This window comes from Mus caroli, chromosome 7, assembly GCF_900094665.2.
Source record: "Mus caroli chromosome 7, CAROLI_EIJ_v1.1, whole genome shotgun sequence".
Classification (NCBI taxonomy): Eukaryota; Metazoa; Chordata; class Mammalia; order Rodentia; family Muridae; genus Mus; species Mus caroli.
The window spans coordinates 66,508,925-66,535,439 of NC_034576.1; the positions used below are offsets into that span (position 1 = coordinate 66,508,925).

The following is a 26,515-nucleotide window of genomic DNA, read 5'->3' on the forward strand; positions in this document are numbered from 1 at the left end:
GTGCAAAAAGGCAAGAAAAGTATATGGTCATTAGGTAGCAGCTTACAGAGGTGGATAGAGTTGTTGTTTGGGTCTAGTGCCCCTCCCTGGAGAGGACTGGTTCTTGGGTTGAAGAGGTAGGTATAGTTAGCATTGGGAATCTTGTGTCTACCCAAAGAAAGGGCCAAATATATGCAATGGGGATCTGTGGGGTAGGTGGGGTAGTAGGGGCAATGAGGGAAGTCTAAACTCCTCAGCTAGAGTCGTGGGTTATGGGGATCTGGCAGGTGTAGATGGGGTGAGTGGACAAGTTGAGCCTCCCTAACTGAGGGATGTATGCAGAACGGGACACAGAAAGGCAAGTGGGACATGTGGCCCTTAAGCAGGTTACAGGAGAAGCCAATTCAGCTTTCTTTTTTTGTTGTTGTTTGTTTGGTTTTTTTTTTTTTGCATCTGTGATGTTTCTTTTTATTTATTTTTTTATTAGGTATTTTCCTCAATTACATTTCCAATGCTATCCAAAAAGACCCCAATACACTCCCCAACCAGTCCCCCACCCACCCACCAATTCAGCTTTCTAACTGCAGCCTTTGAGTAAGCTAACGAAGTATTTGTCCTTCTCTTCCCGGCTTATCCTCCTTATTATAATATCCTCCACATTCACCCTTGCTGTCACAAAATACAGAATTTCATGTCTTATTGCCAAATAGCATTCCAGGGTGTCTGTGTATCATATTTTCCGTATCTGCTCCTCAATTGACTGTGGGTAATTAATTACATTGTTTCTAGTTCTTGCTTGTGGATAGTGCCACAGTGAGTGTGGGGGTACAGATGGCTCTTTGATATATTGACTTTACTGCCTTTGAACACATGCCCCGTGGTGGGACTACTGACTCATAGAGTAGCTGTGATTTTAACTTGCCAAGAACCCCCCATGCTGTTTTCCATAGTGGTGATACTAATTTGCATTCCAGCTAGCAATATGAAAGGGCTGTCATTTCCCTACATACCACACCTTTTTTACTTGTTTTACTTTCTTTTAATAGCCATAATGAGATGATAGCTCACTGGGTTTGGGATAGCCTGAGGTCATTTCCTGAGTCCTGTAGCATCCCCTGAACTGCCTGGTGTCCAGCTGCAGCATTCAGTTAAACAATGTGTATCAGAGTCACCTGAACATTGCTGGTCACAGCTCCTTCTTGATAAGTGAGGGGACTGTGGTTCCAAATTAGAGGGGTTCTTTTAAGCATCAGGTTATTTGGTGGTGCTATCAATGTTGAAGTCTTCTCATAGGCAGGCCTCAGAGGTGTGTGCTGGGAGAATGGAGAAAGCACCTCCTTTCAGGAAGCGAGACGGGAGTCTGAAGGGTCAGAGGAAGCTGCAGTGACAAAGCTGGACAGAAGGGACCTGAGCCTTCTCAAACTGTTATAATTTTGTGCGTATAATTTGTTTGTTTTAATATTAAAAGTCCAAAAGAAGGAAAGCCTGTCATAAGAATCGCAGTACTGTACAAGAAGGATGGTTAGGATCAAAACTGTTATAATGATACAGACCCTGGCTGAGAGACAAGATTGGAACAAGACAAAGAGACAGAGACAGAGAAAGTCAACCAGGATCTGCCTCCAGATGGAAGGTGTTCCTGCCTGCCACCTGCCACCTTTCTCCTTTGTCTGTCCCTTACATTTTGCCAAGGAAAATGTCAGAACCAGTGACATTGTTCCCCCAAAGTGATGGAATTGTGAGAAGTGCATTTTCTGTTGGTATAAAAAGATACCCATGGCTGGATAATTTGTAAGCAATAGAGATCTTCTTTGACCTGTCATTCTGGAGTCAGGAAGTCCAAGAGTGTGTCACTGTCTCCCCATCCCCTGGGGAGGGTATGAGAAGTGGCATGGCTGAAGGAAGAAGGACACTAGTGTACTAAGATGGGAGAACACTGGGGGCAACCGCACTTTGTAACAGCCTGTCCTGCTGATAACTTACTGAGTCCTTCAGAGTGAGGTGTCCTTCCCATGAGAAAGGTACTAATTGAAAGATTAGCTCTAAAGATTAGCTCCCAACACTGCCACAGTAGCCACTGGATTTGAACCTGTGTTTTGGTAAAGATAAACCACTGACCTAGCACCCTAGTGACTTGCAGAAGGAGCTCCTCCCCGCCACCCCTCCCCCAACCCCTCCACTTTGGTCCCTTCAGCATCTGGCCCAGCCTATTCTTCTTGCTTCATAATCTCCTCAGGCCCTTGGCTTTCCCTTTCCCCAGACCCACCAACCCCTGCTTTTGTTTAATCCATAGTGACTCTTCCCTTCTACATACACACTTTATTCAAGGGCACATTAGTCACCTTTCTTGTTTCTGAAACCAAATACTGAACAAGAAGCAACTAGGGGAAAGGGGTTTGTTTGGGGAAATGGCTTTGAGAGTGTCGCTCTCATGGTAGAGAAAGCATGGCATCAGAAACAGCTTTTGACTGGGGCATGAGGAGTCTAGGCTGCTTTCTTAGATACGGGTATGGACAGGAAATGGGCCATGCTAAAGAACCTCAAGTCCCACCTGTAGTGGGTTGCTAATAATCCTATGGAGAACATTTCAGTCAACCCATAGCACCCTCCAACGTAGATCAGAAACTCCAGGATTTATTTTCTTCATGTAATTGGAAGTTAAAAAAAGAAAGAATGAAAAACAAAAACATTGTTAATGGTCACAACCATTAACACTTTATAGTGTTATAAGACACTTTATGAAAACTTTTGATTAACTTAAAGTTGGAGCATTAGTGGGGGACATAGCGTGACTCATCCTTCTGCATGAATGGAATGCTCTGCACAGATCAGGGTTATTAGTCATCTTCCTAATTTTTTCTTGTGTTTCGGCCTTGAGTTCCTTTCTTCTAGATCATCATAGAATATATAATAGGGGAGCTTTGACATCGAACCCTTTAAATACGCTATCATTTCTTTTCTCACAGTGAATTAGCAAAGGAGAGGTTAGATTTCCTACTGGATAGCTGGGGAAGCTGAAGCCAAGAAAATCTCCAGAGGTTCCACAGCAAGGACAGAGCAGAGCCCACTGCCACTGGTTCAGAACTAACACCTGAACTTAGCTCAGACAGTAAAGACTACATTCCATCTACAGAAGCCATCTTACCCGCCCACTGGCTTCTGCAGCTTCACAGCTCTTCACACACAGGAAGGTGCAAGCATGTTTTCAATAATCACTGAAGGGATGGTTTATTAAACCCTTTTATGAGGTGGCTAATTAACCTTTATTTTTCAAATGAAGCCATACTCCAATAGACTGCAAAACTTCAACAACAACAAAAAAATAGAAGTGTGGCTAACATCCATGCGCTAGACACTGTCTCACCACTTTGCATATATTAGAAGTTAATTAAGAAGATTTCTGAAAAGAAGCCAAGCACATAGTTGCTAATGAAGCACCCATCCCTACCTAAAGGGGAAGCAGCACTTGCAGTTCTGCAGTAACTGTGAAGCTGCCAAGGTATTCCCGCAGCAAACCCTGTACCTTGCCTTGTTCATCGTAGAAAACTACTCCTGAACAAAGTGGCATGAACTCACTTAGGAAAACCAGTAATGGGAAATTAACATCACGTGTGTCCTCTGCATGATTTTCCAGAATTTTTGTGCAATTTGGAAAGCCAAGAAAAAAAAAAGGTGAATAAGTTAGATTATATTCCTCAGAATGAAGGGATGGAGAAGAAGCCAGGTGTGCTACACACCTGCAGTCCCACCTAACTTGGCAGTCTAAGCAGCAGGGACACTTGAGCCTAGAAGTTCAAGGCTAAGCTGAGAGACACAGCAGCATCCCTGCCTCCTGTACTGAGCTACCCAGCTAACTGAAGTGCTTATGGGAACTAGTCGAGCTGATCATTCGAAACTGAGAAATCTTCAGGTTGTTTATGAGGAGGCCTCTTTTCCTGGTCTCCTAAGCTTAAAAAACATATAGTTTAGACATCTGCTTAAATTAATATAATATATATATTTTCTTGGTCCAACTTACACAGAGGGGCAACTGCTAATTACTTGATGGTCACGATGACAGGTCACTTATGTTGGGCCCTTGAAAGCTTTCCCATGGTGTGGGCACAGCAGCTACTGACTGGGATCATTGTAAAATTACTCCAGAAGAAAGGGGGATGTAAAGGGAAGACCTTTTTAGTAAAAGCACCACTGTCTACCAAGTGTTTGTGGGATCCAGGTATAACAGATCCACCTTGCTACCCAGAGAGCATCTTGAAGGGCAGGCATAGAAAGGGCAAACAGCAAAGCAGTGGTGGCAGCTGAGGCCCCTGCCTGGAGGCCCTTGAGTTTGAAAGAGCCCTACCATTCCCATAGATATATAAGTGGCAGAGAATGAAGCCAGGGCCCTGTACATACTAAGTGTATGCTCTATCACTCAGCTCCATAACCAGGCCCAAGACTTTTTTTTTTTTAACCTAAGATGGCAAAGCAAAAATGGCTTCCCCCATGACTCCTGGGACACTTCCTCTGGCCTGGCCCCATTCAAAACACATTCTTTGTTTGGATAAAGGAGCATATTCAAATACTCTTGAAACCTATCTGCATCGTTTGTGGTGAGTTTCCTTTTGCGGCTGTGGTCAATTAAGTAGCTTTTCTTTCCCTTATTTCCTTGCTTTTAGTGGAAGTTGTAACCTAAATACCATCACTGGCCTGCTTTCTCATCTTAAGAATGTCTGTCTCAACTTGGCTGCTTGAGGTTAAATGTTTCCCCTCTGGGAAGCCAAGCACCACAGCTGGAAAGGTGGTGATCAATAAAGTATTACCCTCACAGCCAGAGAGGTTGTTCCTCATGTCCCACATGTAAAACCCAGGTATGGTGGTAGTGTGTGCTTGTAACCTCTGAACTAGGTAGGCAGAGACAGATAACTACCTGGAGCTTACTGGCCAACCAGCCTACCCTAACCAGTGAGATTCAGGTCAATGAGAGACTCTTCCTTAAAATGTAGGTGCACAGCACCTGAGAATGCCCAATGTTAGCCTCTGAGTCACACATGCACGCACACACACACACACACACACACACACACATACACACACATGTATCATGCACACACGTGTGCATGCACAAACACATATGCACATGCATAGATGTACACACACACAACATATATGCACACATATAGACACAGACACACAGAGCCACATGTAGAAACACACACATATACTCACATATACACCTACACATAGACACATACAGAAACACACACATATACTCACATACACACACCATACATGCATCCACACATATACATATATATGCACATGCACACATGTATACATAGATACACATATGCACACAACATATACACACATAGACACAGACAGACACATACTCACACACCCAGCAAGGATCCAGACTATGAGACAGTTTTCTCACAGCAAAACAACCCTCCATTGCTCTATTGACAGTAGAGGAGAAACCACCAGCCATAGATCCCGAGTGGCATCTAGACACTGAACTTTAGCTAATATCTTGCAAAGAAACAGAAACTCAGTACTCCAGCCACCTGGGGTAGGATCAGGCCCCAGAGATCAGGCCTTTTTTTACCAGCATCCAGGGGGGACCACAGTCCTGCTGACACCTTGACCTCAGCCTTGTCAGACTTAGAACAAAGAAACTGACTGAGGCCTCTGGACATCTGGCTTTCAGAATCATGAGAAAATAAACACATGCTTCTGTGAGCCGCTCAGCGTGTGATAATACGGTAGGCAGGAGAAAATGACAGGTCTGATGAGGAAGGGCCATGAAGGATGTGTGATGGGGTGGTACTCTCCAGCTTTTGCCTCTGCTAGTGGTGGACTAAGCAAGCCCAGCATTCACAGTTGTGAGCACACAACTGGGCATTCAGTATCCTACCAGCAATGAATCAACCACAAAAAAATTAAGTTAAGGATTTTCAGAACATTCTACAGATGAAAACTGTCCAGGGTTCTGTCGCCAAAACAAAATCTAGTATTCACAGTCCTACCTTGTGTACTACAAGGTAGACAGATGACATAACTGTGCCGGTCCGTGGTATGGTCAACCTTGCCAGTATCTGAAAATGTAATATCCAAATAGCTGCAGCACTCCCTCATTCGGGAGGGCCCTTTGCCTGCAGTCACCTATTATGGACCTATTCTGCTGCCTTAGTAGTACCATAGACTAGGCACCCCTGAATTTCTGCTGACTTCATTAACATTGCTCCTTGGTGCACAGACTCCTTGGTGGGCACCGCCCTCTAGGTAGACACAGTCTCCAGAGAAGAGTTAGGGTCCCGTGGAAAGTCTTGAGGTCTGCTGGGTAGACCTTTACTCCCTGATGAATGGTCTCCAGAAGAAGAGGAGCAGCGTACTTGGTGGACATGACCTCCTAGGTACACATAGTCTCCTCAGTAGACAGTCTCCAGGTAAATTCAGCCTCTGTACTGGCCACAGCCTCCTTGATGGACAGAGCCTCCTGGATAGACACAGTTGGCAAATGTAGCCTCTTCAGTGGACACAACCTCCTTGGTGGACATGGTCTTTTGAGAGGAGTGTGTGGCCTCCTTTCCATATACAGCACAGTTCTATCTCTGCAGCCTGCTGCTCCAAGCTCTCCTGGACACTTGGGAAGTGGGAACAGTCACAGCTCCCCCCAAGTCCCACTTGATACATGAGTATGCCTTCAGTCTCTCAGCAAGATTTCTTTGATTCTGAACACGCAGAAAATATCCTTAGAGCCCATCAGCCTTTCTGTTGTGTGGATGGACTGACCACCCACGGACAGCTGCTAACTGTGCACTAGGCTTATGGATCCCTTATGGGCTAATCCTCTTCAAGGAGAGTCTTAGGCCCAGGTGTGAGGCTTGGACCCCAGTAGCTATCACGGCTTTCATTGTCTCCCTTGTGGTACATGGACACTGTAGGAGGAGAGCTGGTAGACTTCCAGGTAAAAACTGGATAGAAAGAGCTGTAAGGCTTTTCTTCCAAGTGACATGTTAAGACTCCTCCTGGGGGCTAGCTTGGCAAACATCCAAGACACACACACGAAGTGATTTATTTCTCAGATCTCCGGGATTTACTGTGCGCTTACTGTAGTTTTTCAAGCCTGCCTGGGGAATTTTAACTAAAACAATTTTAGCTGAAAGGAATGGGTTCTTAAATCCCATGCAGACTGACAGCATTGGATACACAGTAAGGACAGGCACTGCCCAAGGAGGGCCCTTGGCAGACATCCCTCCCTCCGAAGCCTCTGACAGCTTCAGCAGAGCCCGCTTTCGCTGTTACGTAGATCCAGATTCATGCTGACAGCTGACTTCATTCTCTTAAGCTTCTTAAGCATCGGTGTTGGGCTTACTTGTGAAGCACCAGTTTAAAATTAAAAGCCAGGAGGCTCAGTTGTCTTAGTCAACTCTCCATCACTATCACAAAGATATGAGGTGATCTAGAAAGAGGAAAGGTTTCTCTTGGCTGACAGTTAGGGAGGTTCAGGGAAATCATTTTTAGGTACCTTTGTTCTGAGCCTGTGGTGGAGCAATACCTGGTCACACAAGCATGTCATAGAGAAAAACTGCCTATCTCACCAGCCAGGAAGCACACACAGACATGGATACATACGTGCATGCGTGCCCGCACACACACACACACACTCTTCTGAGCAGTATTAAGTATCCTAATTATGCCAGTTGGGTTAGCGACACTGATGCTGCTTGCTGTCGCTGAGCTCAGTGTGTAGCTGCAGGCTGGCTAAAAGGAGGTTGATTCAGCTCAGTGAGAAGATTGAACCACAGGTTAATTACAGCTTTCTACTCCACGGCATGCTATTCCCGCACACCCCCACCCTCCTCCACAGAAGCAGTTGTAGCAGAGTGTTGCCTGGACACCTGGGTGAACGGCAGAAGGGTGTGGTGGAGTAGGAGAGAGCCATTCCCTGAACTCACTCATTTGCCTTTGAAATCAAGTAATATTTTTTTCAACCCATCTGAGACTTTATAAAATTAGGTATTTTATAAAGCTCTAACTGGGAGACTATCATTTCGGTCCTGCTGGCCTTGTGTGGTTTAACTGATCCAAAGGTTGACTCTATAACCCCTTGCTTGGTTATTTCTTTGTTGGAGTATGAAATGTGTTAGCACAAAAACCTGCAATCTCCAAACTCAGAATTTCACATCTCTGATTCCTTTTCTGGTTCTTGGAATCAAAAGCCTTATACATACTGGGCAAAAGAATTTGAGGCTGATCTATTCCTCCAACCCTAAATCTCCAGTTATCTTAAGCACAGTCCAAACAAGCAGAGGTAACTATCATCTAGGCCAGCGCTTCTCAACCTTCCTAATGCTGTAACCCTTTAATATAATTCCTTGTGTCATGGTAACCCCCAACCATAAAATTATTTTATTGCTACTTCAAAACTATAAATTTTGCTACTGTTATGAATTGTAGTATTTTGCTACTGTTATGAATTGTAGTAAAAATATCTGATAAGCAAGGTGCCTGACAGGCCGCCTGCATGGAGCTGCCCTAGGTCCTCTGCATACATGCTATGGTTGTGCAGCCTGGTACTTTTGTGAGACTCCTAACAGTGGGAGTAGAGGTATCTCTGACTCTTGTGCCTGCTTCTGGGATCCTTTTCTCCCTACTCAGTTGTCTCATCTAGCCTTGGTATGAGGGTATGTGCCTAGTCTTTTTCCCCAATATAATATCTTTATTGATTATTTGATAATTTCACATAACACACCCTGATCACACTCACTTCACAGTCCTCCCATGTCCGCCCCCCCCCCGGCCCCCGCACCCTTGTGATGACCCTCAGGAAAAAAAAAAAAAAGAAAGAAAGAAAGGAAAAAAATAAAAATTAGTCCAATCGTGTTGCCTGTATACTCACTGGAGCATGGTCAAACTCTCAGAGGCCAGCTTCTTAAAGAAAATGGAGTCCTTCCCCACCACCCCTAGTTATGGCAACCCCTAGTTTGGTGGATATCCCTAGGAGGTCTGCTCTTTTCTAAAGGGAAATGATGGACTTGATCTGGGAAAGAGAGGCCCTAGGGAGGAGGGACTGAGGAGAGGAGGGAGGAAGGAGAGGCACTGGGGAAGAGGGACTGAGAGGAGAGGAGGGAGGAAGAACTGTGGTTAGGATGTAATATATGAAAGAAAAAGTCAACTTTAAAAAAAAAAAGATATTTGATGTACAACCCCTGTCCTAACCCACACGTTGAGAACTTATCTAGAGCCTTTTACCTAGCCTGAGTGAGATAACCCAGTCAAAAAACACAAATGGTATGCACTCACTGATAAGTGGATATTAGCCTAAAAGCTCAGAATATCCAAGATACAATTCACAGACCACACAAAGCTCAGGAATGAGGAAGACCACAGGGTGGGTGCTTTGGTCCTTCTTAGAAGGAGAACAAAGTACTCACAGGAGCAAATATGGAGATAAAGTGTTGAGCAGAGACTGAAGGAAAGGCCACCCAGAGACTGTCCCACCTGGGGATTCAGCCCATATACAGTTACCAAACCTAGACACTATTGTGGATGCCAAGAAGTGCATGCTGAAAGGAGCCTGATATAGCTGTCTCCTGAGAGTCCCTGCCAGAGCCTTATAAATACAGAGGTGGATGCTCACAGCTCATTGGACTGAGCACAGGGTTCCCAATAGAGGAGTTAGAGAAAGGACTGAAGTGGGTTGCAACCCCATAGGAGGAACAACAATATCAACCAACCAGACACCCTAGAGCTCCCAGAGACTACGCCACCAACCAAGGAATACACATGGAAAGTCCCATGGCTCCAGCTGCATATGTAGCAGAGGATGGCCTTGTCATGCTTCAATGGGAGGATAGGACCTTGGTCCTATGAAGACTCGATAGATGCCCCAGTGTAGGTGAATCAAGGGCGGGGAGGCAGGAGTGGGTGGGTGGAGGAACACCCTCATAGAAGCAGGGGGAGGGAGGATGTGATAGGATGTTTCTGGGAGGGGGGAACTGGGAAAGGGATAACATTTGAAATGTAAATAAAGAAAATATCCAATAAAAAAACAAAAAAAGAAAAAATATCCACAGAGGGTGGAAAAAAGATATTTGATGTGCAACCCCTGTCCTAACCCACAGGTTGAGAACTTATCTAGAACCTTTTACCTAGCCTGCTAACCTCTCCCCAGGAACTGATAAAACACTTATCAGCTTTGTGTGGCTTGACTCCAAACTCTCTGACCTGGAGCCTCTGCTTGTGTGTCTGTGTCTACATAGTTCCTGTACATTGACATATATGTACATAGAAAAAGGAGGAGAGAGGAGGGAATGTGATGTACCTATCACAGGGAATCAAGGTAGTAGCACATGCAGTTGTGGGGACTGAAGGGGCCCATGATTTGCAGTAAGGAGACTGTAGGACAGGAGGATTAATGGTGACAGCAGGCTCTCCCCTGCCAGCAGAGCTATATCCCTGGTAAGCATTTCTGTTCCATTCAGGTGACAATTGGATGCGGCCCAACCACCCTTGGAAGACTTCACCCAGCCTATAGATTCATATGTTCATCTTGTCAAGAGATATCTTCACCCAGAGTCAGAGATGTACCCAGAGTCACAGTTGAGGCTTTGTCTGGCACCTGGTGGCAGAGTCAGGTCTACATGGCAAATGAGCTGTCACAGCCCCTGGGATCCTTTTGCAGTCTGTCTCTTCTGGGAGATGTGTGCCTCCTCCCTCTCCCTCAGGCCCCTGCTGTGCTTGCACCCACTCCTACTGTGGGCATCTTTCCAGAGAATGCTTGACTGAGCATCTCCAGGAAAGCTGTGTGTTCTACTGCCACCTTGTGGTCATGTCTTTATTTCCCTGTGCAGCCCCAGTCTCTCCAGTGCTGTCACTTCTGTGCAATTCCCTGAAGAAGCTTTGCAAATCATCGGTCCCTTGTATATGCTGTGCTCTTCACTGCCTTTCTCCTTCTCCTTTGAGAAGAATCCATTCCATTACTCACAAATGATAGGTGTGTAACCCCTATGCAGACTCCTTGTCCTTTCACACACACCTCTCAGCCATCATTGGTCACCACAGCTGTCCCCTGCATGCTCAGCCAATTATTAGCTGATTACAAAGTGCCCAGTAGTCTTCATTCATTTTTATGTCATCAACACCCAGAAGTGTCTTCCTGTACTGCTAAGTGACCCAGGGCCACCAAGCAGAATATCCTTGTTTAGGTCCTTGCCTGTAGCTTTTGGCTGTTCCGTTTAGCTGTTTTTTAGGCTTCTATGAAAGTGTTTCTCCCTGCAATTGCACAGTCACTGAGACTAATTGTGCTCTAAATGTAGAGAAGAATTGAAAATCATGCTATGTTTATAAGCTTAGGTGGGGATCTTAGGTATACGATCTCAATATGTAAGTACATAAGCACATATACATTCATATAATAATAAAGCAATTTCAAAGATGGCCTAGTCAGCCATCATTGGGAATAGAGGCCTCTTGGTCTTGCAAACTTTATATGCCCCAGTACAGGGGAACGCCAGGGCCAAGAAGTGGGAGTGGGTGGGTAGGGAAGCAGGATGTGGGAGGGTATAGGGGACTTTCTGGATAGTATTTGAAATGTAAATGAAGAAAATATTTAATAAAAAAATTGAAAAAAGAAAGAAAAAATAATAAAACAATTTAATTTGTGGAACTGTGTCAACAGAGTTAGCATCTACAATCTATATAATTTTAACCTGCTTTCCTTTTATTTCTTTAAGATATATAACCAAATTGAAACTTTTTATATCAAAATTATTTAATAAGCAATATAAAATGATCGAACCCACAATTTATTTTCATTTGGAGTTGTGAACATACTCATTAAAGTTAAAGTCAAACTGGGCATGGTCGCACAGAACCAGTAATCCCAATGCTTGGGAGGCTGAGGCAGAAGGATTGCAGTTTAAGGCCTACCTGGGCCACATAGCAAGAAAACATAAATAATGAAAAGGAGCCAGCTGTTATCCAGACAAACAAATCATGTCTACCAGACACATGAACTTAAGCCATGTGGATTTTCTTAACATCAGTGTGAGTCTGTTGAAGAATAAAATGAGAAAATGAAGGTCACTCATCGCCGTGGGCTTTAGAGAGAATTGCAAGGAAATTCTGGTATCTCTCATCTCAGTTTTCATGTACAGACTACACATACAGTGTATCAATGTATGTGTGCATATGTACATACATGTGTTGTATACATGCATTCGATATGTGCACACACCCAGGAATTGGTATTGAGTATCCTATATTCAAGTCATTACCTAGGTTGATGACATTCTGATTAAGCCCACATCTTCTGGGAGTTTAGATGTCAACAACGGGCTGTTTACCAAGAGCCACCCTTCTTCTCCCTGCCCAAGCCCCTAGTACTCATTCCTCAGGATCTTTGAACATCATGTGTCAGTGGAATGGTAGGGAGAAAAGCACAAACATTCCAGCCCAGCCTTGGCAGCCTGTACGGGCAGACACAGCAGAGGAAAGATCTCAGTGACCTACAGGAGAAACTATGCCCTTGGGTTCTTTCCTTCCTGGCCAAGTGGGCTGGTACATTTTGAAGATGGCACACAAAAACTGTGTGTATGCATGCATGGATTCCTAGATGACAGTGTGGAGCAGAACCACTCCCAGCCTGGACTCCTGGGATTGGCTGCCACGGGTAGAAGGAATTGACCTTTGGTTAGCAAGTTAATGACAAGGGATGTGAGCTCCACTGATTGCCACAGCTCAACTGACCCTAGTTCATTATTTTTATTGAATACATAGGTGGCTGCTAAGTCTTCTGCTATATATTGTGGTTGTTTAGTTTGGGGTTTCTGTGGGACTCCTAACAGAGGGAGTGGGGTGTCTTTGATTCTTATTTCTACTCTTGCAACCCTCTTCTTCATACTGGGCTGCCTCACTCATCCAGCCATAATATGAGGGGCTGGACCTACTCTTATTGGATCTTGTTATGCTGTGTTCAGTTCATGTCTCTCGGAGGCCAGCTCTCTTCTAAAAGAGAATGGAGGAGGAGTGGATCTGGGGGAGAAGGGATGGCAGGGGTAGGGAAACTGGGAGGAGTGGAGATGAGAAGGTTGCAGTAGACATGGTAGAGATGTACAGTATGAGAGAAGAATAAATAAAACTACTAAGATGGCACCAAGTTATATGTAACGAAATTCATTATTTCAGTATTACAGGTTTGGCTTTCGTTTTGTCGGTTGGAGTTTTGCTGGTGCTGTTGTCTATAGAGATGAGTATTGAACCCAGGGTTTTGCACTTCCCAGGCAGATGCTGCACCAAGCTTCACCTTCACCCCGCGTACCGCAGTTTCGAAGGCTTAGTCATAAACACTGGAGCCCCATTGTGTCTCTTCCTAGCCACCACACCAGCACAGGGAGCCAGGCCCCCTGCATTTTCTCCTTCTTCCCTTGCTTCCCTTCAGTGCTTGATCACACACACCTGCATCTGTAGCTGTGTGTTGTTTAGAATTACAGGTTTGAACTTCAGAAATGAAAGCTAAGATCATAGGACCCCCTAGGATCACTCTTCTCCCCGGCGACAGGGTGTTCCTGGGACCCATCTGTGTTGTATGAAATGTAACTGCCTTGTCCTTGCTGCAGAGCAGTCTACTGTTTAAGCGCATGAGTGTATGCTTTCTGATTCACTCTGCTTTGGATAAACATGTACCTTATGTCTTTTTTCTACATGAACCGAGTTTCCAAGCAGGTTTCCATAGAGTTCCTTCAGGGTGTCATGTGTGCAGGCATTTCTTGATGCTGCTGGATGCCAGGGTGTGTGACATCTAAATATTTTTAAAAAAGGTTGGGGGGGATGATTTATCTCAGGAGAGTCCACCAGAAACTAGAGGAAGCAGGGATGGATATTCCAAGCTGAAGGGTCAGCCAGTATTAAGGCCCCATGGTAGGAAGCTCTCTCTGGATGGCCAGAGAAAGAGAAAAGGAGAGGCTGACACCCCAGTGTACACTGTAAGAGGCTGGGGGCAATGCAGAAGACTCTGCAGTTACTAGAGAAATAGTCAGAAGTTTCCATTTCTGGGACCTCAGAGGAGAGAAACAGAGTGAGACTTGGCTACAAGGCTAGTTGGCGTCCATGGAGAGCAGACAGCAGGGTCCACCAGATGGGAGGAAAGGGAGAAATCAGAGATGCCACCTTCTCTAAAAGGTACTTGCTTTACTGTGACAAAGTGGGATCCCAGCACAGCCAGCGTGTGGACGAAACTCCTGTCATGGCTTGAGAAGCTAAGTTAAGCCACTGGGTAAGGAATAGGGTGTGAAAGTCAAGAATTTGTCCAGGAAGCCTGGATGACTAGCTGTCACAGAGAACTTTCAGGGAACTGTGAAGCCCAGGAATAGATCCCCAGCACAGGGAGAAGAAAAAATAAAAATAAAAAAGGTTTGTGGAAAGGCCAGTCTCCAGGGATGTCAGCACCGAGATGACATTCTTGAGTAGCTTAGGGCAAGTGGGGAGTTGTATCTCGGAACTAAAAAGCCTTTCACAAGAAGAGGAAAAGAGCCATGAAGGATAAAAGAGGTGAAGTCAAAGGACTAGCAGATAGACTCAGAGGATTCACCATCAGCCCAGGAGCCTGCCTATGCAACAGGGTCAGCAAAGTGAGGCAAGGACACAGGGAGGAACTACGCAGCTGCAGTGTAGAGTGAAACCTGTCATGTGCAGGATGTGCGTGGAACTGAGAGACATTAGGGTAAGTGAGAAAGGCCAGACAGAAAAGCAAGTGTCGCATGTTCCCTCTCAAACAGGAAGGCTGGAACGTGTACAACAGGGACTCCTAGAAGTCAGGAAGGGTCTGAGTGAAGGAAAGTGGAAAAGGCAGGTCATGTCTAATCAGAGCATGCTGTGTGTATGGAAAGATCACAGTGGCTCCACCAATACACACAATTAATATGTGTCAATAAATGCTTTACAAGTTTCATAAGAGGTATTTTGATATCCCAGTGCCAAGAAGAAAAAGAAGACAGAAAGAACTGAATAGTGTTGAGTGTTCCTGGAGGCTGGCAGAGCCTGGGTCATTGATGCTGGTTACAGGACTCCTGTCACTACAGTGATGACAACCACAAGACAAGCAACTGCAGACAAATCTAGAATTGTTTACTCACAGTGAGAGTGCAGCCATGCCATCTTGCTTGCTCCCTTGGTTCCTGTGGCCAACTCCCAGGAGGATATGTCTACCTTTTTTCTTCTAATTCCAGCTAGACTTCCGAGGAGCCAAAGAAACCATTTCCAGCCCGTGTGGGTTTTCACTTTTAAAATCATAAAATGTATAATGTCCCTTACATTTTTACCTCAACTAGTTCCTCCAAGTGTTGCCAAAAGTACAAAACAAGAGAGACACATTCCCCAGTGTCACAGAGGGAGTTCAGGCAGGGCTGCTCCACCACTGACAGGGTGTAATTCATGGGACATCTCACTGAATGCCTGCAACTCACCACTCAGCCGGCTCTCATGTAGGAAACACTGCTCTCTGTCACTGCAGGCTGGCTGTTGAATACCACAACCTTGTTCTAGCTTGATGGGTGTTTAAGCTGTTCACACTATGTGTGCAAGCTAAACTGAGACTTTCATTCAAATTCTAAGTGAACTCGTTTGAAGAAATGGATGTTAAAAAAAAAAACTCAAGCCAGTGGCTTCCTCCCACCACACCAGCCCACTGTCCAGTCCCTATTCTCCCTCCTCTTCCTTGTGCCTTCTTTGTCTGTCTACTTTGAAAGACAAAAATGAGTAGGAAAATGGAATCCCTCCTAGAGTCGTATTAGGATGAACTGAAGCCATGTAATGCACCTAGCTTGGAATCTGCATATCCTTCCCTGAACATGTCTCTTCCCTTTTTTCTCCTTCAGAGTCCATCCTTATAGCCAGAGCCTTCATCTCCACTCTCACTGGTGATGCCATCACAGTCTGTCCTGTTTTGCTTCAGTCAGCTCCTAAGCTCCCTGCAGCTCTGGTGTTTCTCTGCCACAGCCTCTGCTGTTTCACCAGGGTCATTTTTCTTAAATGAACATTATCTTTCTAAACTGAAAGGCTTAGTGTCTTAGTTTAGACTTGATTGCAACATAACCACAGCAACTCTTATGAAAGAAGGCATTTAACTGGGGCTGGCTTAACAGACTCAGAAGTTCAGTCCATTATTGTCATGGCAGGAAGCATGACTGTGTGCAGGCAGACACGGTGCTGGAGGAGCCAACAATTCTACATCTTGATCCACGGACTGTATCACTTGAGACTGTATCAGCTGAATATAAGAGACTTCAAATCATGGGTGCCTCCAAAGTGACACCCATCCTCTAACAAAGCCATACCTCCTAATAGTGCCACTCCCTATGGGCCAAGCATTCAAATACATGAGTCTATGGGGGCCATAGCTATTCAAACCACATTTACCAAATAACACTTTTATCTAGAATGCCTTTGTTGCTCTTCTCCCAGAGCCTCATCCTCCCACCTACAGCTTCTGCCATCAGCCTGACCACATCTCTCCCCTCACCTCCCAGCACCCATTCCTTGTGACCTGCACCTGTATAGCCTCAGCCTGCTGGGTGACTTAGCTGCTAGGTTAGTCCTCTGTAAGCTCCTGTCCTGGCTCTTCACCAAGAGACTGTTGGCTTCTTGGATCACCCTCACAATCTTAGCTACCATCCCCTCTTAGGTATCCCAATGGACCCTGTGACCCTACATGGCACTTAGGTCCCATTGGAATTATCTGTTCTGACTTTTCCCCTTAGTATTTAGGAATATATTGGACACAAGTATCAAGAGTATATAAAAGTTGATTGTGTATAATTGTGTTTGTATATATATACATATATACACACACACATATATATATACATATATATGTATATAATATATAATATACACAATTGTATACCTGTATATATATGGAGTTATGTATTTATAATTAATAATTTATCTTTACACAGACATGCGTGCATACACATAGAAATCATGACCTTGCTTTACTTTTGTGCCAGATTCACAGTATAGCTGAGGCTAGCATGAAATACAGTATGAAGCCCAGGCTGAACCTCATATTCATTATCCTCTTGCCACAGCCTCATGTCTGGGATTACAGGTGTGCACCAACGTGCCAAGATAACAGAGATGAGAGATGGTCGGTTCATTCAGGCCCTCATTTGTTTGTTTATTTCTAGATGTTCTTAGCTGTTGGACTTTTTTTGACGAACTCATGTTTGCTTGCAAAAAGGTTGCCACAACTCCATAGCCCACCATCTTGGCATCCAAAGTATTAGGAGTCGGGGAAAGTCAGCACACAGCAGCCCTCCTCTTATGCCTGGATACTCTCCAGTCAGAAGGAGAGAATAATCACAAATGTTTCATCAGACCAAGGTCCTGATCTGGCACTGAGAAATGACAGTGTCCAGAAGTAAAGGAGGGCTGGAACAGCAACATGACACAAGAGGTGCTTGGAGGAGGGTAGTGGGGGAAGAAAAGGCCAGCCAGAGGGTAAACAGAGGCTGGACACATGGAATGTGGACAGGACTACTGCTGTGTCAGCAGAGTGACAAAAGAGCAATTCATAGAGGATCGGAAAGCAGACACCAGGATACGTTGTGTGTCCAGAACAGGGTTAGCAGTGGGATATTATGCGGTGGTTTTAGATTTTAAAGTTCCCTATTACAATTACTAAGCAGAATATCAACATGGTCATTTCATTTCCAAATGGATGGAGCCAGCTGTCCTACAACCTACTGGGAATCAGCTCAGACAGTCAGTGGTATAATGTCCTTCCACTAGAAGCCTTTGGATGAAGACATACAACTCTCAGCTCTGCCTGCACCATGCCTGCCTGGATACTGCCATTCTCCCACCTTGAAGATAATGGACTGAACCTCTGAACCTGTAAGGCAGCCCCAATTAAATGTTGTTTTTTATAAGACTTGCCTTGGTCATGGTGTCTGTTCACAGCAGTAAAACCCTAACTAATACAGAAGTTGGCTAATATCCACTTATCAGTGAGTGCATACCATGTGTGTTCTCTTGTGATGGGTTACCTCACTCAGGATGATATTTTCTAGTTCTATCCATTTGTCTAAGAATTTCATTAATTCATCATTTTAATAACTGAGTAGTACTCCATTGTGTAAATATACCACATTTTCTGTATCCATTCCTCTGTTGAAGGACATCTGGGGTTTTTCAAGTTTCTGGCTATTATAAATAAGGCTGCTATGAACATAATGGAGCATGTGTCCTTATTACATGTTGGAGCATCTTTTGGGTATATGCCCAGGAGTGATATAGCTTGGTCTTCAGGTAGGACTATGTCCAATTTTCTGAGGAACCACAAAACTGATTTCCAGAGTGGTTGTACCAGCTTGCAATCCCACCAGCAATGGAGGTATGTCTATCTTCACATCCTTGCCAGCATCTGCTGTCACCTGAGTTTTTGTTCAGTTGGCTCTTTATGTCTCTATTTGATAACTACACAGTTCAGCCAGCACTCTGAATGCCTTCACACTCTGCAGACACTGTGCCTGCACTTTTTTCCGTGTTTTTTGTTTGTTTTTTTTTTGTTTTTTAACTGACTTATTTTGCAAATAAGCCTTTAATGTATGATATGAGTTGCCTACAGAGTCTTCATAGGACCAAGGACCTCTCCTCCCATTGATGCATGGCACAATCCTCTGCTACATATGCAGCTGGATGTTGATGGCTTAGTCCCTGGGAGTTCTGGGGGAACTCCCGGGAAGGCATTTGTCCTGGCATTCCAATTCATTTGAGATTTTGGGGCGACTTCTCTTTTCAAACCTGGTTGTTCTGGCCCACTTCTCCAGATAAAGATCAGCTTTACTACCAGGGTTCCTAGCTTAGTAGCAGAATGATTGCCAAGCATGTACAAGGTCCTGGGTTTCATCCCCAGTGCTGCAAACAGACAAGTTAATTCATTAACCTTACCTCATTCTGTGTGAGTGTAATGCTGCTAGTCACAGGCTTCTACTTATGGTTTGGGAGTCATAGTAAATGTATAAGCTAACTTAGGAAGAAATTATAATACTTAATCTTTCAGACAAAGAACATAATGAATGTAAACTCCCTAGTGTGCCCTTTAGAAATACTATGTAGCCTGGTGAGGTAGATTGATGGATATGTATCCTACATTTAAGGATAGTCCTCTGTATTTTATCTTTGGGTTAAAACTTATAAATTATAAACATATCTTATTAATACAATTGTAATATTCTATTCCTTTATGTTTTCTAACAGCTTTGTCATTACAAATGAAGGCTACTTATTCAAGCTTGTTCATTTATATCCAGTTTATTAATCATGAAACAGTGTCTATGGGTGGTAACCTGCTTTCCATCCCTGTGAGGATGGAGGAAGGTATCCCACACAGCCTCAAGGTGGAGTTCAGTCTGAGGTGATGAGCAGAAATGAGATGCCATTCCTGAGACAGAGCTTTTCAGTTGTGAGGGGGTCGAGGGGAGCATTCCAGAGTATCACCAAGTTTGCCGTGTGGCTGCTCATCAGGTCTAAAACAAGAGCCCAGGCTGACTGATTCTCAGTTTGTTTGCTGACATTAGAATCTGCCCCATGGAACTGGCGTGTAGAACATCTGCTAGGTCTGCATGAGGCTGTAGGTTCCATGCCCAGACTACAGATCTGCCCCACTTACAGTACTCTCTGGAATCATTTATGCCCATGTGTTTATTTCAGAGCCTTGCGGTAATTCCCACCTTTTAATTTTTAAATTCCATATGTAGCTGTTTATATCTTGAGTTTTCATCTATGCCTAGAATTTGCTTTAATTGATTGTGCAAACACAGACTCGTGGTGTAGGAAGTCTGTTCGTGAATCAGGAGGCCCAGCACATGGAAGTACCAGGTTAGTCAGGAAATGGAGGGATGAGAGGCATGGGAACAAGATTTCTATGAGAAAGGGGACAGGGCAGACAAGCATGGTTGGGATGGGCTAGTCTCAGTGTCAGCAGGCTCCAAGGTAGAAGCCATCCTGGGCTGTGGGTGTCCTAGCATGCCTAAGGAAGGCAGTGCAAAGGCAGTGTAACAGCCCAGTGGAGGTAGGATGTGCCATGGAGGTCACAGAGGCGAGGGACAGCCTCTCCTTTCCAGGAGGCAGAACCTCCTGTGTGCCACACATCACACATACAGAAAATGAAAAACAGTGAACCACCTCTGTTGTAAATCGAGCTCTTAAGCCTAGCCATGTTACTTTCTTAGTCTTGTTTAATGGTTTATGCCTGAATTCTGTATTGTTACAAGGGCAGGATTACATTGGTATTGCCTTGGCTGGTGTCCATCATGTAGTGGCCTTTAAAAATAGCTTTGCATTAGATGTGAAATTTTTTTGGTGGTACCACATATTAAACCTAAGGATTTGGGCATGTTCCCCCAGCCTTATACCTGAGCTGCATCCACAGCTCTCTCTCTCTCTCTCTCTCTCTCTCTCTCTCTCTCTCTCTCTCTCTCACACACACACACACACACACACTTTCTATTTTGATACAGTCTCAGTGAGTCACCCAGACTCACCTTCAGCTCCCTTTTTACCCCAGGCAGGCCTTGAAAGTGTAATCCTCCTGCCTCAGCCTGCCAGGTAGCTGGGATGTCAGGCCTGCACCACCATGTATATCACTTACATACAACAAATATTCATTCCATTTCCTTAAATGATGTGTTAAGCCTACTCCCACGGTGCTGTGTGAGATAAGATTGGTTGTATCATGCATTCTACTTTAAAATGAGTACTTTAAATGTCAATCACTATGTTTTCTTAGCTTTTTATCTCAAAAATTCTTTCAGGTATTTAGAAAACTTGCATCCACTGACTAGTAGTTACTTTTATTTCTGCTTTTGTTCTCTCTCTTTTCTTTAGATGGTTAAGTTCATTTCCTATGGTATGTCTCAATGCTCTATGCCTCTGATTCTCCTCCCTCCCCTCCTCTAATTTTAGAAGCTATAAGTTCCACCAGCTTGGGTATGCTCCTGCAAGGGGTGTTCCAGGCTTCATCATGTCATGGCAGAAATGTGTGTGACTGTGTGTGTATATATGTGTGCCATGAGTATGTGTATATTTGAACATTTATCTGTGAGTGTCTATACTTGTGTGAGTATGTATATATCTGTACATGTGTGTGTGTATCTGTGTGTGTCAATACATGTGTGTTTGTGAGTGTGTGTGTCTATACACATATGTTTGTGAATGTGTGCATCTTTGCTTGTGTATTTATGTGTGTGCATGTGTGCAAGTATTCTCTTCTCATAAAGCTACCAGAATTCGGTGTGGGGACTCACCTCTAATGACCTAATGTCTTAAGTTTCTACCCTTTTAGTACCTTGACATAGACCTTGGAAGGGTGACCATTTTCATTCCAGAGCAGAGGTCCCCAAAGTCAGCATGTGGCATTGTATGCAACAACTCAGAAGTTCAGCCATGCTGTTTCTCAAACCTGACCTGTAAAACTTCCCACTTCCTTTTGAAGTATCCGAAACCAGTGCTGTATGGCCTGCATTTTCTCCTCTGGTACACCTCTCACTAAGCAGTACACTTTGGTGGTCATTAGAGACATAATGTTTACAGGGGTGTGTGTGTGTGTGTGTGTGTGTGTGTGTGTGTGTGTGTATACACTCTACTTTCAGATACTGCTCATTAACATGCTGACTGGCACATTTTCTCCAGCAAATCTAGGATTCCTCAATTCCTGTTATAATCTCCTGTTGTTTCTTATCCACAGGTAAAAACTGGGACCTGACAGCTGCACTAAGCGACTATGAGCAACTGCGACAGGTGCACACAGCCAACCTGCCACATGTGTTCAATGAAGGGAGGTGTGCCAAGCAGGCCGAGCGAGAATTGCCCCAGCCTGGGCACAAGGTGGAGCGGCCTTGCCTGCAGAGGCAGGACGATATTGCCCAAGGTACCAGACAAGGGGCTTGCCAGTATGGAGAACAGAGTGGTCAATATCAACAAGCTGAGGCAAACTGACCCCTCAATGCCTTGCTCCTCACAGTAGGGCTAAAATGCAACATCTGTGGCTTCCATCTCCAGAAAGCAGGAGTGTGACTGGAGCCTTTAGAGGAGATTCATTCCTGCTTTTCATGACAGGCATCTTCTCCAGCTTGGTCTCCAAGTCATTCAGTAGTAGATTGATTCTTCCATGAGTTTCTTCTTCTCAATTGTTCTTTCACATCATCAGACCAAGATACACTTGTAACAGTGATTATAAGAGGAAACTCAAAAGGTTTTTGTCTCATCTCCCAGTGCTTGTTGTCTTAATAATCGTTAATCAGCCAAGTCTACTCTCTTCTGCTGCTGAGCTTGTTCAAGATACAAACAAGCAAGAGCCAAGGAGACTTGTAGTTTACAAGTCGCCTACTTTCCTGGGCAGTGAGAGTTAGTACATTCTCTCAGTTGCTACCTTTTGTTATATCACATATTTAGACCTTATGTGTAAATGACCATCCTGGTTCTGGGATTTTTCTTTTTGCCATTTGTTTGTCTTTGACTGTCCCCACACACATACACACATAATAAATATTGTGAGGTGGCTCAGTGGATAAGACCACTTGCTGCTCTTCCAGAAGGACCTGAGTTCAATGTCCAGAACCCACCTGGCAGCTGACAACTCTAACTCCAGAGGATCTGATGCACTATTATGACCTCATAGGGCACCAGGTACACATACATACATGCAGGCAAAGCACTCATACATGATAAAAAAAAAATCTTTAAAGAAATGCTTAGTCTTGTAAATCTCAGGCTGCTACTTCCCTCCCTGCAGGCTGGAACCATGAAGTGAGCTTGCTCTGTTTTCCCATAAATGTCTTCCTGATCAAGTGTTTGCTCACTGCATGCAAACCCAGTTTTTCGCTCAGCTTCTGCCAGCTCTGTGTGTGGCTCTGGCTTTGCCTGGTTGCATATTTTGAAGAGTGGAGCCTGGAATCTTGTTTTAACTTTAACATTGTGGTGTGCTTGCTAGGTGGCCTTCTCCTCTGCTACATGCCTGTTTCCTTGTGTCGTTCCTTTTTCTATCTATCGGCATCCTTATCAACTTGTAGTTCCTCTGTAAGAGGAAAGCACAGGATTTCTATCCATGTGTATCTCCCACTGTATCATTTGGCTTATGGCTTTCTATTCAGAAGAGTTTGCCATACAGAGGTGTTAACATAATTAATGCCCCAGCCTATGTGCTTGTCTCTGGATTTGGAAATAAAATACATAGTCGATAAACCTTATTGCTATTTGTCAATGTAGTCCTCAAGTGTTTCCATCAGTTTGAAATCCCTTATAAACAATAGCAAAGTCTCTATGATGCCGTCTTCTGGATAGAGTGCTACTTTCCCGGATATTGGTCAGGTCACCTTTCCCCTCTGGACTAAATGCCAACTGGACCATATTTTAAAGTCTTGGCCACTGCAAGATCTGTTTGTGGACCCTGTGTGTGTAGCGTGCAGCTGTCTAGCTGTTCACCTGGAGTCTGTCTGTTTCATGTACGTTACTCTCTAATGCAAACCCCCTGCCTTCCCAAGCGTACTCACTACTTTTATGAGCTATGCTTGTATGTGAGCCTTATTGCAATTCTAATTGTAATTGAATGGGCTCCTAGTGTTTCAAGTTGGCATACTTGCATCCAATGCTGTTGCTATCCACATATTCAGATGCTGCTAAGGCTAGACACTGGAGAAAGTAGGTTGTTCTGTGCTAACCTGTCTTCCAAGCATCCAGATAGATACATTGTTATTGTCACAGAGGAATCACATCATCTAAGAGTACTTGCTATTTCTTGTTATTTGCTGTTTTTCATTAAAATAAAAATATATCACTTCCCTTCTCCATCTAACTCCTCTCATTTCTCTTCTCATTTCCCTTAAATTCATGGCCTCTTTTTATTATTGTTGTATACATGCATGCACGTACGTGCACACACACACACACACACAAATATATAAACAAAACTGACTGAGTATGTTTAGTATTGTTCATATGTGCATGATATCAAGGCTGACCACTTAGTTTTGGATAACCTAAATTAAGGGGCTCATCCCTCCAGATATTATTCTTTATATTTATTATTAATTCTTCTCAGCATTGAACACAGTGGGAGGTATATATTGCTTGAGCCTCATGTATACTAGAATTACAACCCCAATTCCAAGTATGATTCTTGAAGGCAATTTTCCATGAGATTTTATTTTATCATCCAAACAATATTTTTCTCAAGCAGAGATTTAAGTCCATTTAGTTTACTTTAATTATCTCATATCTATACCTCTACTATGTATAGTATACACTATAACTATTTAAAAGTACTTTATGTTGCATACTTTATTTGTCAAGCTTCTTATATAATTTTTTCTTCTCTGACTGATTAGGGTTCTTTTTTTCTAACATTCAAAGGTTATATGTTCAACTTTTAGTCATCTGCTAATTCCCACTGTCCTTTTATCATTCATGTCTATGTTTATGTTCACTTTCTAAAATATTATAAGCACATTATCTCACCCTGAGAACTGTGTGTGTCACATGCTCCTAACCCCTCCTTCCACCACGCCCCCTCATTTACACTCTTTTCTGCTGCCTGTATTTATTTAAGTCATGTGCTCTAAACATTTTGGCAGTGGCCAACCATAGCTACAACCGCATAAGATCATAACAAAGCCAAAAGAGTCTGACCGCTTCACAATGCCATAAGACATCACTCAAGGTTTGGCTGATGCTTGTGGGAACAGGTCTGGACTATTAGTTATGTGACAGTACAGCATGTCACCTAGTATATTACAGCACCGGTAATAAATGATGTCAGCGCGAGTATCATAAATATGCATCTATATATTTCCTATACTATGCTATTTATTGTTATCTTGCTGACCAAATGCTTTCCTGTGAGAGTCTTCCGGGTTATACTGGCTGCCGCCTCCGCACTTACCTTGCCTCTTGGTGACATAAAGAGGCCACATTGAAAGCCTGGGCTGCGTCACCCAGGTCTGTGTGAGGCCACTTCCTGGAGTCACAGAGAGACATATTTCTCAGAAGGCATCTGTCCATTAAGAGCCATGTGGCTACATTCATTTAAAAGAATGTTTCCCTTTAAATCTTACTTTCTCAGAAACCCCTTCAGCCTTTAGTACCTGAAAAGGTTTACACGACCTGCTACAGTTGTGTTAGTGGAACAGAACTCCCCAGGTCACATTGATTTCCTTGAATCCTTTATGGCCTTCCTAGGTTGTCTTCTGGAAGCTCTTTGCATCTTCTGAGAGACAGGCTCACCCTGGTACTCTAACCTCCTTCTTTGTCCTGTGTGTTCTTTGTGAGTCAATGCTTGCCCTTTTGTTCCAGATTACTTCTTAGGATATCATTAGTACCTCACATCCCAATATTCTCCGCATTTCTCTGAATACTTTTGCTGGGCTCATTTATAAGCTCCGTCCATTCAGCCTGATTCCTGTAATGTAAGTACCTTGTTTACTATTTTATGTGTGCGTGCCTTCCTCGGGTGCTTCCTCAGTTTCCCTGAGAGCACCTGGTGCTACAATTTTCAGTGCCTCAGACGGGAACGCATCAGACAAAAGGCAGGCCGTGTGGGCTCTAGCAGGTCCCCCAGCACAGTGTGAAAGGGCTGCAGGTTGACCAGCCTTGAGTCTTCTGTCTGTGTTTGACACACAATAGTTACACGTATTCATAGGGTGACATGAAGTTTCAGGATATAAGAGCAATGTCTAATAACCATGGAGCGGCTACACATCTGTCATCCTACACGTTTATCGCTTTCTCCTGAAGACATTCAAAATGTTTTCTTCTGGCAACTTTGAAAACAACAGTCAATTGTGAACTGTGCTCACTGTGAGCTAAGAGACATTAGGATATATTCCCCAGGCAGGTTCAGTTTGTACGCACTCCCAACCCCAGGTCCTCTCTCCCTCCCGCTCCTTGCTCCCTCCTTTCCACTCTAGCTTTCCACTTGATCACTTTGTTTTGTTTCTGCCTTGAGCCACATCTGTGGGTTTTGCCTGCCTTATCTTACATAGGTTCCTTAGGATCATCTACACTGTCATAAATGACACACTTTCATTCTTTCTATGAATAACTCCCATTCTCTTCTGGACATGAGCTCATTTTTCTTTTTCTTTTTTTAATATTTTTATTAGGTAATTTCCTCATTTACATTTCCAATGCTATCCCAAAAGTCCCCCATACCCTCCCCCACACTCACCTACCCACCCACTCCCACTTTTTGGCCCTGGCATTCCCCGGTACTGGGGCATATAAAGTCTGCAAGTCCAATGGCCCTCTCTTTCCAGTGATGGCCGACTAGGCCATCTTTTGATACATATGCAGCTAGAGTCAAGAGCTTCGGGGTACTGGTTAGTTCATATTGTTATTCCACCTATAGGGTTGCAGATTCCTTTAGCTCCTTGGGTACTTTCTCTAGCTCCTCCATTGGGGGGCCCTGTGATCCATCCAATAGCTGACTGTGAGCATCCACTTCTGTGTTTGCTAGGCCCCTGTATAGTCTCACAAGAGACAGCTATATCTGGGT

At 44.1% G+C, this 26,515-nt stretch overlaps 1 protein-coding gene across 4 annotated transcripts in view; it reads left to right on the forward strand.

Moving 5' to 3' along the window:
- The window catches only part of Otud7a (OTU deubiquitinase 7A), a 302,969-nt gene that overhangs the window by 214,276 nt on the left and 62,178 nt on the right, over window positions 1-26,515 (forward strand). For all 4 annotated transcript variants that reach the window (XM_029480172.1, XM_029480170.1, XM_029480173.1 and 1 more), the window contains one exon: window positions 21,713-21,895. In XM_029480172.1, coding sequence (XP_029336032.1) covers window positions 21,713-21,895 — 183 coding nt within the window. The remainder of the gene's footprint in view (window positions 1-21,712; window positions 21,896-26,515) is intronic.